We start from the raw sequence: 20,910 nt of genomic DNA, 5'->3' as shown, positions 1-20,910 counted from the left end.
TGCTTTGTCTCTCTCTGTCTCAAAAATAAATAAACGTTAAAAAAAAAATTAAAAAAAATAAAAAATAAAAAGGCTTTTCCCCGAGATTCACAGCAGCCCAGCCTCCCCTACCAGCACCTACACCCAAGGCTTGAACGAACACCTCCTTCGGACAACGTCTGAGTTCAGATTTGGAAACTTGATCTTAAAAAGATTGTTCAGAGTAGTATTTTGCAAATATGTAATTTTAGGTAGCACGTGGTTGAAACAGTTGCATATTTTGGGATGTGATATGTATATATATATGTGTATGTGTGTACAATCTGTTGTGAAATGTTCTATTGCGATATGGGTATGTGTGTGTTTGGTTTTTTTTAAATTTTTTTTTTTTTTTAATTTTGGAGAGGGAGAGAACAGGGGAGAATGGCAGAGGGGGAGAGAGAGAGAGAGAGAGAGAGAGAGAGAGAGAGAGAGAGAGAAAGAAAGAATCTCAAGCAGGCTCTGTGCTTAGCATGGAGTCCAGTGTGTGGCTTGATCCCACGACCCCAGGCTCATGGCCTACTTGAGCTGAAATCAAGAATCAGATGCTTGGGGCACCTGAGTGGCTCAGTCAGTTAGGCATCTGACTTCAGCTCAGGTCATGATCTCCAGCTTGTGGGTTTGAGCCCCATGTCGGGCTCTGCGCTGACAGCTCAGAGCCTGGAGTCTGCTTTGGATTCTCTCTCTCTGCCCCGCCCCCACTTACGCGCTCTCTCTCTCTCTCTCTCTCTCTCTCTCTCTCAAAAAATAAACATTAAGAAAAAAATTTTAGAATCACATGCTCAACCGACTGAGCCACCCGGGCGCCCCTGTATGTGTGTGTTTTTGTAATCATACGATATATATTCTTTTTTTTTTTTGTCTGCCTTCTTTCATTTTCTCTTAGCATAATTATTTTGAGATTCGTCCGTATCATTGCCTCTATCAGTAGTTTGTTCCTTTTATTGCTCGTATTTCACCCTATGTATATATCTATAAAGTTAGTAAAAAAATGCAAACTAATATAGAGTGACAGGAAGCAAACTGGGGACTGACAGGGGTGAAGGAGGGGCAGAGGAGGGATGAGAGGAAGGGAAGAAACTGTGGAATGACGGACATGTTCACTGTCGTGGCTGTACTGATGAGTATACCTATGTCAAAACGCATCACACCATGCGTTTTAAATATGTGCACTTTACTGTGTGTCAGTTATACTTCCATAAAGCTTTAGCGTATGCAAAACACACAATATCTACATATATAGTATTATATATGAACTGGCACTCATCCAACCTGTGACTTGATGAACCGTACTACTTAGTTCAAGGGCAAAGCAGGGATGGTAATTATGGTTTTTTACCTTTAGTGAGTTGGCACTTTTGCTTCTGGAAAGATAAAGTAGTTCCACTCTTCTCTATTCCTCCCACTAAGTATAAGGAAAAACCCTGGAACTTATAGGTAAAACAAATACAAGAAGACTCTGAAAAGCAGCAAGAAGAAGGCAGACAGGCTAGGGAAGGTGGGATCCAAGCAAGAACACAGTGATGAGTTCCCTGGATTTTCATTTGGCCTCATACATTGCACACTGGGAGCTGAAGAAGTCAGCAACCCAGAAATGCCAATGGGCACAAACAAACAAACAAACAAACAACCAAAAAGCTCCAACAAAAGCCTACTCTGTCTAGCCAAAGGACCAAGAAAGGGGCATCCTGCCAAGACAGAAAACTTTGAGACAATAACCGTCTACTCCAGCCAAAGACAAAAAACAAAACAAAAATCCTGTGGCCCCACCCTCACCCATACCAGTAAAGGCTCAACTGGGGAGCCTAGTCTTCAACCCTCAGCAGTCTCCCCCAGCCAACAATGGGGCTCCCGGCTGCCATGCCAGTAGAGACCACATGGGGAGCCTCGGCTTCCACTTGACCTGGCAATATCGAGGCACCCCTCTCCCTTTTCTCTGGGGCGGTATCAGGAAGTCTAGTGCAAAGTCACGACTTTCACCACCACCCAGTGGCAATGAGGCCACCTAACTGCGGTGTCAGTAGAGGACAGCCCTGCCCAAGAAGAATGAGGACTCCCGCACCCCCACTTGCCAACAGAAGCAGAGCAGACAACCTAAACTTCTATCTTCACCTGGCTGGAACCAGGTGGTGGCCGCCCCCTACCACCTCCCCACCCCTCTGTGGGAGCAGAATCAGACAATGCCAGCTAAGACAGAGAGCTTAAATAAAATCTAGAGTCTCATACTATGAATGTGTCCAGATTTCAAAACGTCACTCATACCAAGAATCCGAAAGGTCACAGATGAATAAGAAAAGACAACCAATGAATTTCAACACCGAAATGACAGAGATGTTAGAATTGTCTGACAAAGCTTTTGAAGCATCCATGATTTAGAAAAAAATGGTTGAACGAACAATTACAAATACACTTGAGACAGATGAAAAAACAAAAAATCTCAGCAAACAAACAGAAGGTGTAAAGAAAGCTGAATGGAAATTTTAGAACTGAAAAGTACAATCACTGAAATAAAAAACTCAGTGGGTGGGCTCAACAGCAGAATAAAGGAGACAGCGGAAAGAACCAGTGAACTGGAAGATGAAACAATAGAAATTGCTCAATTTGAACAACAGAGAGAAAATAGACTAGGGAAAAAAAAAAAAGCCACAGAGCCTCAGGACTTGTAGGACTGTAACAAAAGATTTAATATTTGTTTCATCAGAGTCCTGGAAGGAGAGGAGAAAGAGGACAGGTCTGAAAAAGTCATTGAAGAAATAATGACTGGAAACATCTCAAATTTGGTAAAGGATGTAAACCTACAGATTCAAGAAGCTGAATGAATGCCAAAGAAGACAATCCACACAAAGCCACTCCAAAATTAAACTTCTGAAAACTAAAGATGAAGGGAAAAAGCCTTGAAAGCAGCCAGAGGAAAACAACAGCCTAGGTATAGGAGGGAAACAATTGGAATGACAATAGATTTCTCAGCAGAAACCATGGAGGCCAGAAGAAGAGGCAAAATATTTTTCAAGTGCTGAAAGAAGAAACTGGTAACCCAGAATCCCATACCCAGTGGCAATGTTCTTCAGGAACAAGGGAAAACCTAGACATTTTCAGATGAAGGAAAACTAAGAGAATTTATTCTTACCCTGAAAAAAAAAATGACTAAAGGGAATTCTCTAAACTGAAAGAAAACAATAAAGGAAGGAGCTTTAGAACATCAAGAGGGATGAGGGGCGCCTGGGTGGTTCAGTCGGTGGAGCGTCTGACTTTGGCTCAGGTCATGATCTCACGGTTTATGAGTTCGAGCCCCACGTTGGGCTCTGCGCTGGCAGCTCAGAGCCTGGAGCCTGCTTTGGATTCTGTGTCTCCCTCTCTCTGCCTCTTCCCCAGCTCACACTCTCTCTGTCTCTCAAAAATAAATAAACATTTTTTAAAAATTGAAAAAAAAAAAAGAACATCAAGAGGGATGAAGGAACACGGTAAGTAAAAATATGGGCAAATACAATCGTCTTTCTCTTCTTGAGTTTGAGTTTTCTAAACTATGTTTGACAGTTAAAGCAAAAATTATTACACTTCCTGATGTGGTTCTAAAATAAAAGGAAGAGAAAAATTTAAAGGCAATTAAATTATAAATGGAGGAGGGTAGAGGGATCTAAAGGGAGGTAAGCAGCAAGCAAAATCATCAAACTCAAACTCAAACTCAAACTGGCAAACTCATCTGTGCCAGTAGACCGTGATAAGTTACAGACATGATGTAATACCTAGAGCATTCACTAAAAACCTATACAAAAAGACACACTCAAAAACATAATAGGTAGGGGCGCCTGGGTGGCTCAGTCGGTTAAGTGTCCGACTTCGGCTCAGGTCGTGATCTCGCGGTATGTGAGTTCAAGCCCCGCGTCGGGCTCTGTGCTGACTGCTCAGAGCCTGGAGCCTGTCTCAGATTCTGTGTCTCCCTCTCTCTCTGACCCTCCCCCGTTCATGCTCTGTCTCTCTCTGTCTCAAAAATAAAATAAACGTTAAAAAAAAATTTAAAAAAAAAACATAATAGGTAAATCAAAGTGGAATTGAAAAATGTTCAAATAACTCATGAGAAGCAGGAAAAAGAAAACATAGAAATGAAAAAAGGAACAGAGAAAACAAAAATTGAAATGGCGGATTGAAGCTCTACCATATTAATAATTACACTAAATGCAAATGGTCTAAATACATCAATTAAAAGGTAGATATTGCCAGACTGGATTAAAAACCATGAACCAAGGGGCACCTGGGTGGCTCAGCCAATTAAGTGTCTGACTTCGGCACAGGTCATGATCTCACAGTTCAGGGGTTCAAGCCCCTCATCGGGCTCTCTGTTATCTGTCAGCTCAGAGCCCGTTTTGGATCCTCTGTCCCCCTCTTTTTCTGCCCTTCCTCTGCTCATTCCCTCTCTCAAAGTAAATAAATAAACTTAAAAAAATCACAAACCAAATATATGCCATCTTTACAAGATTCACTTCAAATACAATAATATAGACAGTTTGAATATTAAAAAATGAAAGAAGATATATCATGAAAACACTCGTCAAAGGAAAGCAGGAGTGCTATATTAATATCAACTAAAGTAGACTTCAGAAGAAAGAAAATTATAGAGACAGAGAGGGACAGTATATACAACTAAAAAGACCCTATAAAGAAGATATAACAAATTCTAAATATGTATGAACAAAAAAACAGGACTACCAAATATATGAAATAAAAACTGATAGGCCTGATGAGAAATGGACAAATCCACAATAATAGTTGAGGACCTCAACAGCCCTCTCTCAACTATTGATAGACAACTAGATAATCAGCAAGGATATAGAAAAACTCAACAACACCATCAGCCAGCAGGATCCAAGTGATATTTATATGACAATCCACTCAAGAAATTGAAAGCTTTTCCCTTAAGACCATGAACAAGACAAAGATGTCAGCTCTCACTACTCTTACCCCATATAGTATTGAAAGTTCTAGCCAATGCAATAAGGCAAGAAAAGGAAGCAAAAGACATACACATAGGAAAGGAAGAAATAAAACTGTCTCTGTGTGCAGATGCCATGATTATCTCTGTAGAAAATCTCACAATGGTGCTGGAACAATTAAACATCTACAGTCTAAAGGGAAAAAACACAACATCAACCTACGCCTCATACCTCATACAAAATTTAACTCAAAATGGATCACAGACTTACATGTAACACATAAAAATTTCGAACTTTTAGAATAAAACATAGGAGAAAATCTTCAGGATCAAGGGCTAGGCAAAGAGTTCTTAGACTTAGTACCAAAAACACAATCATCAAAGGAAAAGTCAATAATTTGAACTTCATTGAAATTTTATAATTTTACTTTGTGAAAGATCTTGTTAAGTGGATGAAAAGACAAGCTACAGACTGGGAGAAAATATTTGTAAAACACATATCCAAAAAAGGACTAGTATCTAGAATATATAAAGAGCTGTCAAAATTCAACAACAAAAAAAGCAGATAATCAAACTAGAACACGCACAAAAGACATGAAGAAACATTTCACTGAAGGAGATACACAGATGGCAAATTAGCACATGAAAAGATGTTCAACAACATCAACCATTAGGAAAATGCAAATTTAAATTGCAGTGAGATATCACTACACATTTATCAGAATGGCTTTAAAAAAATAAAAAAGAAAAGTAGGGACGACCGTAATGCTGGCAAGGTTGTGCAGAAACTGGATTATTCATACATCACTGGTGGGAATATAAAATAGTATAGCCATTCTGGAAAACAGTCTGGCAGGTTTTTGTTTTTGTTTTTAACTAAATCCAATTATCATATGACCCAGTAGTTGCACGCCTAGGCATTTATCCCAGAGCAATAAAAACTTATGTTCACACAAAAACCTGTACATGAACGTTGATAGCAGCTTTATTCATAATAGCCCCAAACTGGAAACAATCCAGACGTCCTTCAATGGATGTATGAATAAGTAAACCGTGGTACATCCATCCATACCATGGAATACTACTTGGCAGTGGAAGGAATGAACTATTGATACATGCAGCAACTTGGATGAATCTCCAAAGAATTACGCTGAGTGGAAAAAAAAAAAGCCATTCCCCAAAGTTACATACTTATGATTCTAATTGTAGAACAGTCTGGAAATGACCAAAGTATAGAAATAGAGAACAGATTGGTGGTGGCAGGGACGGTGGGGGGGAGGAGGAGCTGGTTAAGGAGGGGTGAGAGTGGGAGGGAAGTGGGTGGGGCCATAAAAGGGCAACAGGAGAGAGAGAGAGAGAGATCTTGGTGGTGGTGGAAATGTTCCGTATCTTGTTTCGATGTCAGTGTCTGCATTGGGATGCTGTGGCACAAATGCCACCATCGAGGGAACCTGGCTACAGGTACGTGGATCTCTCTGTATTGTAGCTTCTAATACCACGTGACTCTTCAAGTATCTCAAAATAAAACATTTAATTGAAACAAAATGTAGGCGACAACAATGCAGACAGAGACTGGATTGGGGGAGATGAGAGAAAGAAGCTCTTTATGAAGCCCCGCTCTAGAGAAGATGCTTGCTTATTGTGAATACTCTTTTGTTGTTGGCCAAAAGTTCTCCAGAGGTTTCTGGTGGCAAACACAGTTGCCGTGATGGATCAAGTGCCGGAGGGCTTTATGGGCTGTGGTTTGAAGCAAAGCAGGTGGGGTCAAGTTTGGGAGCTGCATGGGGAGGTCAGGAGGTCAAGACCCAGGCCAGCTTGGCCGGCAGGGACCGGTGCAGCTGCTTCCTCCCCTGGCAGTGAGGGGCTGCTTAGCTGAGGCCCAGGGTGGGAGGCTGCTGGGAGTCCTGGGGGCACCACAGTGACTATCCAGGGAAACTTTCAGGGGAAGGGAAGCAGCCCCCTAAGAAGCTCCCAGGCAAGCCTGGGTAAGGTTGAGGCCCGGCGTCTTGGAGGCAGGGGCAGGGACTCCATGGGTGAGTGCTGTGATTCTTGGCCCCTCCAGGTGTTAGGCCTATCTCTCTGATGACACCTGGGCTTGGACTTGGAGGTGTTTTCATTTCTCAGGGTTTTGGTTGTTCAGGTGCGTCCTTTTGTTTCATTCTGTATATTGGGTCGAAAGCAGGGGATAGTGTGCATCAGAATCACCTGGGAGCTTGATAAAACACAGATTTCCTTCCGGGGGCTACTCTGAGAGTTTCTGATTTCATAGGTCTGGAGTGGGGTGGGGAAGTTGCATTTCTAATACGTTTCAGAGCGATGCTGGTGGTGATTCCTCTGGCCCAGAAAGCACACCCAGAGAACCACGGGTGTAATGGGGTGCAGACATCACAACCAGAGGGGTGAGACAGTCCCTCCCTGCGAAGGCCCTAGGGAACTTCCCCATCCCTGCCTGGAACAGCTGAGGAGGCCTGTGGTTTGAGATTCCAGCAGGGCAGCAATGGGATGAGGGGCAGCGAGGTGAGTGTGTGTGCTGCAGGGAAGGGGGGGTGACCGAGAGGAATGGGGTTTGGACTTAAGGCCGAAGTCTCAGGGGGGACATAGAATGAGAGTATTGGGTGTTTCCAGGGTGGAGTGGAGGCCAGGGGAGGGAGAGGCTGGCAGACTGCTAGGGGAGCAGACCTCTGGAGTTGCAGGCGCTGTAGCGGGTACCTGAGTGTGTGAGGGGGATGCGGGGTACCGCTGAGGTCTCGGGGCGGCTGGGCTTGGAGGGACCAGGGAGTCGTATAGGGATATGGGAACAACGTGTGTGTGTGCGCGCGCGCGAGTCATTCCCGAAGGAGTTAAGGGTTGAGATTCGGGGGCTGAGGGCTGTCGTTGGGTTCAGCTTGCAGGGGCTGAGAGGCGGTAGGAGGCTGGGACAGGGGTCCAGGGAGGGACGGCGGGGCTGGGCCGGTTACCGAGGGCGAACTGAAGGGGCGGTGGAGGCGAGCTGGGGACGCCGGGGCGGAAGTGGGTGCCCCGCGGCTCGGAGGAATACGGCGGGGGCGGGCCTCGGGGCGGGCCTCGGGGCGGGGGGAGGCGGGACCCCGGCGGCGGGGCAAATGCAGCCGAGTCCCAGCCGGAGCCCAGCCCGGCGGCCGCGCCTCCCTCGCGCTCACCGCCCGGAGCCCGGCGCCGCCACCGCCCCGCTGCCCCCGCCGGCCGCGCCGTGACGCGGGTATGAGCCTGGCCCGCCGCCCGCCGAGCAAGCGCCCCGGGCCCGGGCCGTGGCGCCCAGGTAACTTGGGGGGCGCGAGGCGGGGAGGGGGCAACTAGGCCACGCCCGAGCCCGCGAGACCCTGGGCGACTCCAGCCCGAGAACTCTCCAAGCCCATGGGACCTACCAACCCTATCGGGGGAGGGGGCCTCGGGGACCCTCCCACAAAAGCCCCCCCCCCCCCCCCAGGCCCCTGAAACTCTCTCCGGGCTCCTCCTACACCAGCTCTCGCCTACAGGGGAGCCCTGGTCGGGGCCCTGACCTCACCTGTGCCCCACACCAACCGTCGGAGAAGCCCAGGCCCCTGTGGTCCCCACTCTGGGCCTGCCGCCCGACCGGGTATATTCCAGCCCATCGCAGCCCCCAGCTTCCTCCCCACTTTCCTGCTCCCCATGGCCTGCTCTCTCTCAGCTCCCCCAAATTCCAAGAGACCTGTCTACCCTAGCTGCCCACTGCCCACCACACCTGCAAATGGTTCCTATCCTACAACTTAAACTCATGGTCAGCTCCCCTCCTCTCCTGGAACCTTCCTCCCCTGGCCATAGGGGACTGTCCACCTTCCCCTCCTGCCAGAGCCCCCAAGGCCCAGCTTCCAGTTAAATGCTTTCTGTCACTGCAAAGAAGCTTGAGCAGAGGCTGAGCACCTGGGTGATGTGGGCAGAGCAGGGCCTCTGTGCAGCCTGCCAGCCCCAAGCTGTGGGTGCCTGGCAGTTGCCAGGATACTTGGATGGAGCATTTGGGGTGTAGGGGTCTGCAAGTCAAGGGCAGTGAGGGGCCTAGCAGGATTCCTGGCCGTGGTGCGAGCCTGGTCTTGTTTAGTGCAGATTCTTTCCTTGCCCCTTTCAGAGAGATGTGGCTGGAGTGCAGGCCATTCCTGCCCCCCTTGCAGGATGGGTTTCAGGAGCTGTGACCCCTCCCACCCAGTTGCTTGCCTCTCTGTGCTTGGGTGCTGGCTACTTTTCGCTCTCCCTTCTCGGGCAGGGCAGCAGGGCTGGGCAGCAGGGCTGGGCATGACCTCACCCTACAACCCTGACCAAGATGGGGAGGCCTGGCCACCATGTCAGCAGTACTCTCTCCCCTGAGGCAGCTTTGAACCCAGCTGGGGCCTGGCTGGTTGTTCAGGAACAACAGTTTGCTGACCATGACAGTCAGCCCTGGGAAGGCCCCAGGACCCAGACCCAGGGAGGTGGGAGCCCATCGCTACTTAACACGCGTGTGGAGGTTGAGCTGGGCCCTGCCAGGTGGCTAAGGGTGGTGGTGGGAGGAAGGGTGAGGAGGACAAGTGGGGAGAATTATGCTTTCAGTCCCCAATTACTGAGCACTTACTCTGTACTAGACACCGTTCTGTGCACTGGGATGGAGCTATTAACTAGACAGACAAGGCACTGATGTTCTGGGGTGTTCTAGGAGACAGCGGCCAAGTAGCAAATGAAGAGCTGAAGGAACAAGACAGTCCTATAGTGATGTGTGTGATGAAGACAGTGAAGCTGGATAGAGGCTGACTGGCGGGGCTTCTTTGGCTCGGGTGGTCCGGGAAGGCCTCTCTGAGGAGGTGACCTCTGAGCTGAGACCTGAATGAAGCATTGAATGAACCTTGGGACCGTCAGAGGGAACAGTGTTGTAGGCTTGGAACAGCAAGTGCAGTGGTCCTGCGTGGGAAGGATTTAGGTGTGTTGAGCAACAGATAGAAGGCCATGCGTGCTGAGCCGGGCGAGTGTGGGGGAGACGGGCCCAGAGGGGTGGGTGAGGGGCCCAGAGAGAGCAGAGTGGCAGTTGCGTGGAGGCATAACATCATTTGCCTGACTTAAGGGCCCAGGAGACTGTGGCTGTTCAGATGTTCCTTCATCCCACTCTGTCGGGTTGGGTACTTGATCCGTCTTGCCACCCGCCTTAGATGAGACCCGCAGTGTCTGAACTGGTGGTTTCTTCAGGGGATTTGCATGGGTGGAGGCAGAGGGTGGGATGGGAAGACGCCCTCGTGGCCCCCCCCCCCCCCCCCATAACAATCACACTGGGGGAGAGAGGGCCTGAGTACAGGTGATGGGAAGTGTTCCTGGTGCCGGAGAGAATCCCTGCCGATAGGATCTTTGCCATGGGGCGAGACAGGGAGATGACAGTGAGGCATGTCCAGGTAGGGCTGTCCCTGAAGCCCTGATAAGATCCTATCCCCCACTGGGTGGGGAGGCCCGGCCAGGCAGGCAGCCGCTCCTGCTCAGTCATTGGTTGCCAACAGCAGCAAGTAGCATTTGTTCTGGAGCCAAAGCCTCCAGGCAGAATCCAGGTGCAGGGAAGGAGTGCTCAGAGGGGCTACCCTATGGGGCTGGGAGGCCCTCCCCCGCCACTCTGCTGGGCATCAGGGAGTCTCCTGCCCTTTCTGGGGAGAGCTGGGGGAAGGGGGCCTTTGAGTCCAGCTCTCTCTGTACAGGAGCCCTTAGTGGCCTGGCTCAGGGTGGGTGCTGTCTCTGGTTGGGCAGCCATATTGATGCCAGGCTGGGAGGAGGAATGGGGGTCCCCCCGCTCTCCCCTGCAGTACTCAGGGGGCTGCTGAGCACTCTCTGGGTGTTCAGAGCTGAGCTCACAGGCCTGAGACATCAGGCCTTGAATTAGTGGGGCATTCTTTGCAGCTGTGGGCTCGAGCGAGGCAGAGCTGGTGGTGGCCCAGGAGTGATGGGGAAAGTGGCCCCAGGTGTGGCAAGGCAGGGACTACCTCAGCCCGGTGCCTGGACTTCTGCGTTCCACCATGAGGCCCCAGTGGGCCCTCACAGGCTCAGCCCGGGGCCACCTGTCCAGCTTAATAAATAATACAGTCCCTCAGGGGGATGAGTTAGTTCTGGGCACCCCCACACCGGATCCCGTTGCCTGTCCAATTTGGGGGTCCACCTGTTGACCTTTCCCCCTACCTCCCTTACTCCCCTTTGCCATACCATTTTGGGTCCCAGGCTGGGTCTTGCTCTTGCAAACTTCATTAGGGTCTGAGTGTGGCCAGGAATCCCTGTGACTTAGGGCCAAAGAGGGAGCTGCCGAGCCTTTGCCCCCCGGGCTTCCCGTGGAAGATTGCTCTTTTGCTGGGTTATTTCCGTGGGGCTGGCTCTAGGGCTTAGAGTGTGGGCCTGTGGACAGACAGGGCAGCGTGCTCCTGAGAGCTTGGCATCACAGTCACTTGGGAAGGTAGCTGGTTGGCGGGGCCATGACAAGAGGCCTGAACTGGGCAGGTGGAAGGCTTCGTTATGATAGTGTCACAGCCCTTGAAATAAAAATAGCCTTTGTTTTGGGGGCGGAAGCTCTGGGTCCAAAGTGGGCAAACAGGTACCCCCATGAGGCATTTCCTCAAAGTGGGACTTATTTTCTGTCTCTCTCTTTTTTTACTGATGGGGAAACTGAGGCATGGAGCAGGCCGCTGGATTCACATTCCTGGCTGTGTCACACCCCAGGCTCCCTTGAATGAACCCAGAAGCCTTGTGGCCAATGGCCAGCCTTGGAGGGGAATTTAACGGAGGTGGTCCTTGCTGTGGGGGCGAGGCAGCCCCATGGGCAGGCAGTAGAGACAGAGCTGGGGAAATTTACCAGTCTCTGGCTGCCAGAGCTCAGGTGTGGTGGGGCTGTTTGGGGGTCAGTGTTGGGAAGGGGACCCTAGGCCAGACTTTATAGGAGGAAAGCAAACCACTTGGATATCCCATCTGGGAGGGTCTTGGAACCCAGGGGGGCCGGGATAGAGGGACCGAATGGGCAGGGAGGCAGCTGAGGGTGTGCGGAAGAGGCTATCAGGATGCAGGTAAGCTAGGGGAGCATCACCCTCTCTGCCCATCCCCTTGTTTGTGTGTGCCCACGGGGGGGTAGGCCCATCTGTTCCTTGTTAGGTACTCAACAGACCGTCTTCCAGGAGAGTAATTAATGCCAAGTTGCTGGCGAATCCAGCAGCAAGCCTGTCCCAGGGCTTTATCCTGGCGGCCCAGATGCCCTGCTGACCCCAGAAATGCTGTTCCATTCCCAGCCAGCAATCCTGGAGACACGGGGGGCCGAGTTGCCGGCAAAGCCCCTGCTTCTGAGCCTGAATGGTAGAGAGGGCTTGGGTGGTGGTAGGCAGCCAGAGATGGCCACAGGACGTTCCACCTTGCCTTCCCGCCCCGGGCCTGCCTCCGTCACCCACTCTGAAACTTCTCATTCGTTGCTGGCTGTGCCCCAGACTTGCTGTGCTACATTAGCCATGTTGCTTATCCTTTCTGGGCAGCTTTCTTTTCCCCCTCTGCCTGTAGAATGGGTGTCGGACTGCGCCATTGCTGAGGACCCCCTCCCCTAGTCTTAGTCTTAGCTTTTATCTGCCTGATTCAGAGCGGCCCCTGCTGGCATCCCCATTTCCTGCTCCCTGTAGACTTCCCCTTGGTGCTCCTCACCGCTCTCTGGCTGTGTCCTCTAATCCAGGGCCAGGTGACTGCTGGCTCTGTCTGTAATTAACTCCTGCCCATGCTTGGGACATGGGGCACTCAGCGCCAGCACCCCCAGACCAGCGGGTTCTCCTAGGGCCAGGGAGAGGTGACTGTTTCCACAGTGGCCACCTCCAGTCGGCCCAGCACATTCCTCAGGCTTATCTGGGGGCCCGCCCCGCTGGACTCTGCCCTCCCACCCAGGAAGCAGCACCCAGAGGAGCTACTGAAGAGTTCCAGGGGCCAGGATGAGGGCCTGAGTGGGCTTGACTCTCAGCCTCCCTCCTGGGGCTGGAGAGAACCAGGTATAGACTGGCAGGGGGAGGGTGGGCAGAGGGATTTGGGGGTCTGCTGAGACTGACCAGGCAGACTGTCATGAAGCTCTGGGAGTGTGGATTTCACTCACACCAGACTGTGGGCCACCTCCTGGGCACCCCACCTCCCCTCTCTCGGAAGGCTCTCCCCTGAGGCCCCTGTGCATGGGAGGGGGCCTGGCTCTGGGAAGGTCACCTTAAGTCTGCTCCAGAGTTGTAACAGGAGATGGGACAGGACAACGGCTCCTGGGCCACCTCCCTCTGTTCCCACCTCCACAGTGGGAGCCGGCGCCAGCCCTTCCAGGAAGGGGTTAACCGCCAGCCCCAGCCGTGAGGGAGGGGACTGGGCTGGACCATTTTCCTCGCTGCTGCCTCCACCTCGGTTTTCCTGAATGGTTCTGTCGTCCCAGGGTGGGGAGGGAAGGGAAGGAAGAAGGGCGGGCGGAGGGAGGGAGGGAGGAGTGTGGGAAGAGGAAGGAAAAAAGAGCGAGACAGCCAGGGGAAGAGAAAGATGTCACTGTCTAATCTCCCTGTCATTTTTATTTCCAGCAGGCGCCGGGCAGAGGAGCTGCTAGAACAATGCTGAGGCGGGCGAGGTGAGGAGCGGCCCGAGCGGCCCCCCCCACCCCCCCGCCCCGACGACGGAGTGTCTCGAACAGGTGATAGGAGGATCCGGAAACCGAGGCCACCTGGGCATCCCTCCCCGCTCTCAGCCAGGCCCGGCACCCCAAAGGCAGTGGGGAAACCATGGCGACCAATTTCAACGACATCGTCAAGCAAGGCTATGTGAAGATGAAGAGCAGGAAGCTCGGGGTGAGCCACCCTCCGAGGGGCCTTGCCGAGGGAAGGGCATCCGAGGACCTGGTCTGGAGCCTGCCGCGTCCTGTGCGCGGGTGCCCGCCTGGGGCCGCATCGCACAGTTGTGGTGTCGAGGCTTCTGGCCAGCCGGCTACCCGGCATGTGCCTGCTGCGGCCCCCGCCCGAGCAGGGCTGGCCGGCGTCCCAGCGGCCGGGCCAGCGGTGGCGGCCGACGACGGGCAGGCGGCTGCCCTGCCATTGTTGAAGTTGTGGCCAGGACAGCGGCTGGAAGTGCGGGGCTGTGTCTGAGCCTCTCACTCCCCCTTGCCTCCTCCTCGCCTCGCCTCTCCTCTCTGTTTCTCTCCTCCCTCTCTTGGCCCCTTTTCTCTTAAGTCCCTTGGTCTCCCCCAGCTTCCATTGCTTTCTGTGTACGGGTCCTTATGTATTTATTTTGGCTATTGCTTTTACTGTTAAAGGAGTGTGTGAAAAGGAGAGTGGTTGGCTGTGGGGCAGGGCAGTGATGTGAGGGTGCAGAGGCTGGTATTTATGTGGTTTAGGAATGAGAACTTAGAGCAGGATGGCCTGTGGCTCTGGCACAGGCTGCTTTCCTCTAAGTTGTTGGCGGTGGCTCCTTGTGCACTGGGTGCTTGGCCCAGAGCTGGGGGCTTACTTACAGGGTCTGTGGGGATGAGGCCTCAGATACACCTCTGTGGGCATGCGCCCCCCTCACCCCCTCCTGGTGAATACAGTCTCCCCTCAACCCCCAGAGGGCATGACCAGGGGCTCCTGGGACCAACTTAATGATCTCAGTGAGGTTGTCCAAGAGCTGCCTCTGTTCACCTGCTGACCCTCTCCTCCCTCCAGTGAGGGGTCCTTCCCCAGTAGGAGGGTATCCTTGGTGACCGAGGTGGCCCAAGTCTTGTGTTTTCACGGGGTCTCCCTTCTCTATCTTCCTCCCCTCCCCCATTGCCCTGATGGGGGTGGGGTGAGAGCAGACTTCTCAAGGCTTCCTGGCTCAGCCTGAGTGGGGTGGGGGAGGAACAGGGCTCTGATATGGTTTCCCTGCCTGGAAACCAGACCAAGCAGGGCTGGCCTTGGAGAGGAGTGGTTCTTGCCCCTCCCCCCCCTTTTGTGGTCCTGCGCTCCCCTGTGGGCGTGTGTTCTGCCCAGAGTGTAGGAGCTGAGCTGTAGGCATGTCTGGAGTCTTTGCTAGATTTGGATTTGTATCCCAACCTGGGTTTCAGTCCAGGAGACCGTGACTGGGTGGGCACCACCTTGCTCGGGTCCTGAGAGAGGGATGGAACCCACGTGGAGCACAGAACTAGAGAAACTGAAAATGAGGTGGGGAGGCCAAGGGAGTAGGGGCCCAGCTTCTAGTATGGTTCCTCATTCCTGTGGGCCTGGGTCTAGCAGGTCCCTGGGGCGGGGGGCCCACCTGGGCCAAGGCCCTGCCCAGTGCAGAGCTTACGGGGAAACGAGAGCCCCCTTGAGGCAGCCACTTGCACTTAGTATCAGACCTATTCCAGGAGGAGACCTGAAACCAAGTGGCCTACAGGTGGACATAGCCAGTGGGAGAGATTGGGAGCTGGGGCGTGGCCAGATCCAGTTTGGGTCTCCCCCTACCCAGGGCATTCAGCCTGTCCCTGCAGGTCTGATATGAGGGGCTTTCAGCCATTCTTGTCCCAGGGCAGCCATTCTGGTCTCAGCTCACAAAGGTGAGCCAGGAGGGGCTGAAAGAGCTGGGGAAGAGACCCTCCTACCCGCCAGGGCCTTCCTCTGGCAGAGCTGTGGCAGAGTGTTTCTGAAGTGCTGATCAAAGACCATGAGAAGTGGGGAAGGAGGGCTCTTGAGCACAGTGGCTCCCTGGGGCTGTGCGTGTGTGCGTGCCTGTGTGTGTGTGTGTGTGTGTATCTGTATCTGTAACCAGGCAACCAGGGTGCTCAGGCCCCTGGGCCTTCTGCCCCTACACTGCAAGCTTCATGGAGCCCAAGTTGGCAGGGCATATTGGGGTCGACAGCCTTCATTCATTCATTCATTCATTCATTCATCCAGCCGTCCATTCACGGTCTCTTCATATGGTCATTCACTTCTTCAGCAGAGCTGTGTTAACAAGGTTACCAGGATGTGAGTGAAGATTCTGAGAATAAAGTACAGTCTCTGTCCTAAAGGAGCTCCCCAGCTAAGAGCTGAGGCCTGCTGTGGTTTAGGTGGATAGGCCAGGGGCTGAGCCAGGGCCCTGAGTACAGGAGCAGAGATACCTCCTAGAGTTCCAGGTGGTCCCAGAAATGGCCTGGTTCTGAGTGGCTTCTTGGCCTGGGGCCCTGCCTACCCAGGACCTGGGGACTGAGTGGCAGGGCCGTAGGCATGGGGCTATGGGCCTCTTGCTTCCTCTGCTCTGGGCACCCCCCAGTCTCCCTACTGTTTGCCAGTGAGAGGGGGCACCTGTGATTTCTTGGAATAGGCTTTGACGGGCTTTTGCAGTGCCCACTGACAGAATAGGCTGAGAGAGAGCCTGGGGTGGAGGAGGGGGCCAGGGAAGGAAGAGTCTGCAGACTGGGCCGGTGGCTAGGCCACCACTGGGTGTGGGGGTGGGTCTGACAAGCCAGTTTGCCCTGGAGAATGGTTGGCTCCCTGCACCCTGGCTCCTTGGCAGTCAGGATAAGCCCATGAAGCTCTAGAGAATCAAGGCAGTTTTAGGCACGGGGTCATTGGCAGTAGTTGGACAGGAGGGAACCTCGCCTGGGGAGGCACTATGCTGTGGGGTAACCCCAGGTTCTTGGCTCTGCCCCTCTGGGGAACCGCTGAGAGCCTCTGGTTCCGCAACTGGAACAGGAAACTAATCCTGACCTCCTATACTCCAGAATGTCAGAGAATGACAAGAGAGGGTGGCCAGAGATGAGAGGGGGTATTACCCCCATCAAGAGCCCTCCCCTGCCTCTGAGAACAAGGGCTGTGGTGATGTGCAGGCTCAGAATGGTCGAGGGTCTGATCCCCTAGGACACTCCCTCTGTTGTGGCTGGCACTTCCAGAGCCCTGGGCAGACTGCTAGGGGTGGCCTCCAAATAGCCATTCTGGATCTAGCCAGCGCTTTAAAAATATCAGCACTACCATTTATCAACTGTTACTTATTGGTGCCTCAGTTTCCTGTCTGTAAAGTGGCAACCATCATCAAACCAACCTCAAGAGTGAGCCTGAGATCGACTGTGAAGAACACTAGAAGTACAGAAGGGAAACAAATGTTGGCTATTTATATTAAGCTTCGAGCTGAGCAGTAAACAGTGATTCAGAGCACTTTGTGCAACCGTCTTGCAGAGCCAGGGACGAAATGCCTGCTTCCTCAATTTGGGGAGGGGGCTTCGCTGCTGGTCCCAGGTTTTCTCCTGGGCTGGGTCTCCAGGAAAGGCTGTGTAGCACTGCCCCCTGTGGCAGGCAGGGGTTAGTCAGGGCCATGTTGGGTGGGAGTGGTCCCGGGAGGCCTGATCCCACTGCCCTCTTGCCCCACAGATTTACCGGAGGTGCTGGCTGGTGTTCCGGAAATCCTCCAGCAAAGGGCCCCAGCGGCTGGAGAAGTACCCAGATGAGAAGTCAGTGTGCCTCCGAGGCTGCCCCAAGGTTAGGGGGCCTGGGTCCTAGCTACCCCAGTCTGTAAGCAGTGATGATTTGCCGAGCCCTGAGGTCCAAGAGCACCCTCCTGGGGGTGGCACCACTGGGGGGGGGGGGTACAGAGGGAGGCATTCCAGCCTGGCTCAGTCTCTCCTGGATGCTGTCCCAGGTAACTGAGATCAGCAACGTCAAATGTGTCACACGGCTCCCCAAGGAGACCAAGAGGCAGGCGGTGGCCATCATATTCACTGACGACTCAGCACGTACCTTCACCTGTGACTCAGGTGAGGAGCAGGGGCTGGTTTCCAGCCAGACTCCCCTGGGCCAGTCATAGTCCAGTGGTGCAGTCGGGAGGAGGCAGAGCAGGACGAGCCCTGGGTGGGGGTGAAAGTAGTGTGGGGGGGTGGGGCTTGGAGGGAGCAGGCCCCCAGGACAAGGGGAGACAGGCAGGTAGCATCCACTGGCCTCACTCTCTCTGCCTTGCATGGTGGGATACTCTGGGCTGAGGGCAGATGGATGGGCTGCTGGGGGACCCTGGGCTGGCACGAAGTACCATTTTCTCTAGAGCTGGAGGCGGAGGAGTGGTACAAGACACTGTCTGTGGAGTGTCTGGGGTCACGACTCAATGACATCAGTCTGGGAGAGCCGGACCTCCTGGCCCCAGGAGTGCAGTGTGAGCAGACAGGTGAGGCCTGCCGCTGCCAAGGGGGTGGGAGGAGGGAGGAGAGTCCTCCCCTGGGGAGGCTCCAGCCCCACTCCTCCTCTCCTGCTGCAGACCGCTTCAATGTCTTCCTGTTGCCCTGCCCCAACCTGGATGTGTATGGCGAGTGCAAGCTGCAGATCACCCACGAGAACATCTACCTCTGGGACATACACAACCCCCGCGTGAAGCTCATCTCGTGGCCCCTCTGCTCGCTGCGTCGCTATGGCCGGGATGCCACACGCTTCACCTTCGAGGCTGGCCGGTAGGACCCTCCTGCCCCCCCAACCCTGTCCCACCACGATCGTGCTGTCGGCCGTCGTTCACTCTATCAGGCACTGTGCTGGGAGCTTATTTATCAGCATAGAAAACCAAAAGGGAACGTAACATTTCTAGTTTATAGATGAAATTGAGGCTCACGCCAGGAAGGTCAAGTGCGGCTGTTTCAAACTTCTGGGGCTCAAATCAAATGCTGGCCCTGGCACCTACAGCTCTGTGGCTGTGGACCACGTCTGTTTTCTTCATCTGTCAAATAGAGGATAAAAAAAAGTACTCCACCTCCTAGAATTACGGTGAGGATTGAGCTCGAACTCTGGAGCCAGCCTGCCTAGACTTAAATTGTGTAATCCCCTGTATAATCCTGGCTAAGCTACTTACCATCAGTAGGCCTCAGGTTCCTCATCTGCAAAATGGTTTGAGAAAATTCAGAACAGGAAACTAAAAGTGCGCAGACCAAAGGGACAGGAGAAAAATCTGAATGGGTTCATTCCTGTAAGGCGTTTAGATCGCTGGTACACAGAAAATGCCCAGCATGTTTGGGCTGTGCGGCCAGCACCCCCGGAAGACAGAGGGGGTGGGGTGCAGAGGGCCTGGGGCGCGGCCAGTCTGCGGTGCCAGAAAGCCGGACCCAGCTCGTGTGTGCGCGTGGTGCAGTCCCCTCTACCTCGCCCTCGGTGCCTCTCGTGTCCCTAGGATGTGTGATGCCGGGGAAGGGCTCTACACCTTCCAGACACAGGAAGGGGAACAGATCTACCAGCGGGTCCACAGTGCCACCTTGGCCATCGCTGAGCAACACAAGCGCGTCCTGCTGGAGATGGAGAAGAACGTGAGGGTGAGGCAGCGGGCACTGGTCCAGGCTACCGGGGAGGCTAAGAGCACGCCAGTTGTCTCCAGCTGGCACGTACGCCCGAGGCCAGCAGGGTGCTGGGCTGGAGGCAGGCCGCCGCCCCCGGAGCTAACGGGAGGGCCCCCCTTCTCTGCCCCATAGCTGCTGAACAAGGGCACGGAACATTACTCATACCCCTGCACGCCCACCACCATGCTGCCCCGCAGTGCCTACTGGCACCACATCACAGGTTCCCAGAATATTGCCGAGGCGTCCAGCTGTGCCGGTGAGTCCCAGCGGCGCCCCACACTCACCTGCCACAAGGTTCTGTGGAGGACCGGGCCTTCTGGGCGGGGGTCCTTTGACCTGCGTCCAAGTCCTGAGCCCGCCTCCGTGTCCACAGGTGAGGGGTACGGGGCAGCCCAGGCCAGCTCAGAAACAGACCTCCTCAACCGATTCATCCTGCTAAAGCCAAAGCCCGGCCAGGGGGACGGCAGCGAGGCCAAGACCCCGGCCCAGTGAGGGCAGGGCCGGCATGCGCCAAGGACCGCCGGGGCTGCCTCTTGCTGGGCCGACTGCAGCGTGTTGTGGAGGCCCTCAAGGGGCTGCTGGCCGAGAGCCTGGAGAAGCGGAGCAAGCGATCCCTTCCTTGCCCCCAGGGTGAGGCTGGACCAAGGCAAAGGGCTGGCCACACCACCAGAGCATGTGAGGGGCTGGAGCTACTGTGGGACTATATACTGTTAATGATTTTAATATATATGGCTTATGACATATTCTATACTCCTGAGATTTCCCCCATCCCTCCCCGATACCACATACAGTTTTTAATCCCATGACCGGGTCACAGTCAAGGCTGTTTTTGAACGTGAGGGCAGCTGTTCCCTGTCCTCCGTGGCACAGCCCTCCTGCTGCCAGGACTTGCTTGAGTGGCCAGGGCCAGAGGAGGGAGACAGAGCTCCAGGCTGGCGCTGGGACCGCTGGCTTTCCCCAAGCAGCCCAGGGGCTGAGACAGCAGGTGGCTTCTCAGTTCCTCTGGGCCTAGAGTGGCACAGGAAGGAGTTGAGCTTCCACTGTGCCTCTTGGCAGCCTTGCACTTGGGAGTTTTAAGCAGAGGTGACATCTGGTTGACACCTCAGGTGAAAATCTGGTTTTAAAATGTAATTTTTACACAGGCTCCTTCCTGCTTAGTAGGCTGAGAAGATCCCCCAGGGGTGGGGGTGCAGGTCACCTCAGCGAGGAGGGGGAGGGCCGGTCTGAGCTCTTCCCCACCCCGGGGCCAGGCTGCGGGGAGCACCCTGCCCGCACCCTCACTGACCTGGGGGTAGGCGATGTTCCAGCAGAGGGAGCCCCTCTGCCCTGTTTGGCCACCCTATGGCCGGCCAAAAGCACTCGGAAACCGAGCCCTTCCCATCTCCTCTTCCCCACATGGTGCTGAGGCTCCCTGCTGAAATGCAATTAAAGCAATTGATTTTCTAGTGCTGGTATTTATTGACTACCTTGCAGAAGGGCTATCTTTCTATTCCCATCAAACCCTCGGTTGCGTGTGTGGGTTTTTTTTTTTTGTTTTTTTTTTAAATACTTTAGGGTTCTGATTTGTGGAACAGACCCTGTTGTAAATAACCACTATTCAAGCTGTGGCAGAATGATACAGCAAGAGGCCCCTCCAGGAACGCCCTGGAGCCAGAGAGGGGCCACAGCCAGCTCGGCACCAAAGGCCTTGGAGAGGGAGGTAGGGCCGGCTGGCTCAAGTTAGTGCAACGATGACGCA

General features: G+C 53.6%; 1 protein-coding gene across 4 annotated transcripts; it reads left to right on the top strand.

Annotated features, from left to right (window-relative positions):
- The first annotated feature begins 8,056 nt into the window (after positions 1-8,056).
- On the top strand, positions 8,057-20,617 carry DOK4 (docking protein 4). 4 transcript variants are annotated; one of them, XM_081791548.1, is made up of 9 exons: positions 8,057-8,222; positions 12,827-12,927; positions 13,489-13,749; positions 17,239-17,346; positions 17,507-17,621; positions 17,903-18,022; positions 18,113-18,302; positions 19,010-19,148; positions 19,305-20,617. In XM_081791548.1, the coding sequence occupies exons 3-9, from the start codon at positions 13,684-13,686 to the stop codon at positions 19,662-19,664; spliced, it is 1,098 nt and encodes a 365-aa protein (XP_081647674.1). In that variant the 5' UTR covers positions 8,057-8,222; positions 12,827-12,927; positions 13,489-13,683; the 3' UTR covers positions 19,665-20,617. The 4 variants fall into 4 exon arrangements, with proteins under 4 accessions (XP_081647674.1, XP_081647672.1, XP_081647673.1 ...); XM_081791546.1 differs by having other exon boundaries at positions 13,486-13,749; XM_081791547.1 differs by lacking the exon at positions 12,827-12,927 and having other exon boundaries at positions 13,486-13,749.
- Positions 20,618-20,910: the final 293 nt, after the last annotated feature.

This window comes from Panthera onca, chromosome E2 (assembly GCF_046562875.1).
Source record: "Panthera onca isolate mPanOnc1 chromosome E2, mPanOnc1 haplotype 2, whole genome shotgun sequence".
Lineage (NCBI taxonomy): Eukaryota > Metazoa > Chordata > Mammalia > Carnivora > Felidae > Panthera > Panthera onca.
The sequence above is the reverse complement of the archived record's forward strand: the minus strand, read 5'-3'. Positions and strand labels throughout refer to the sequence as shown.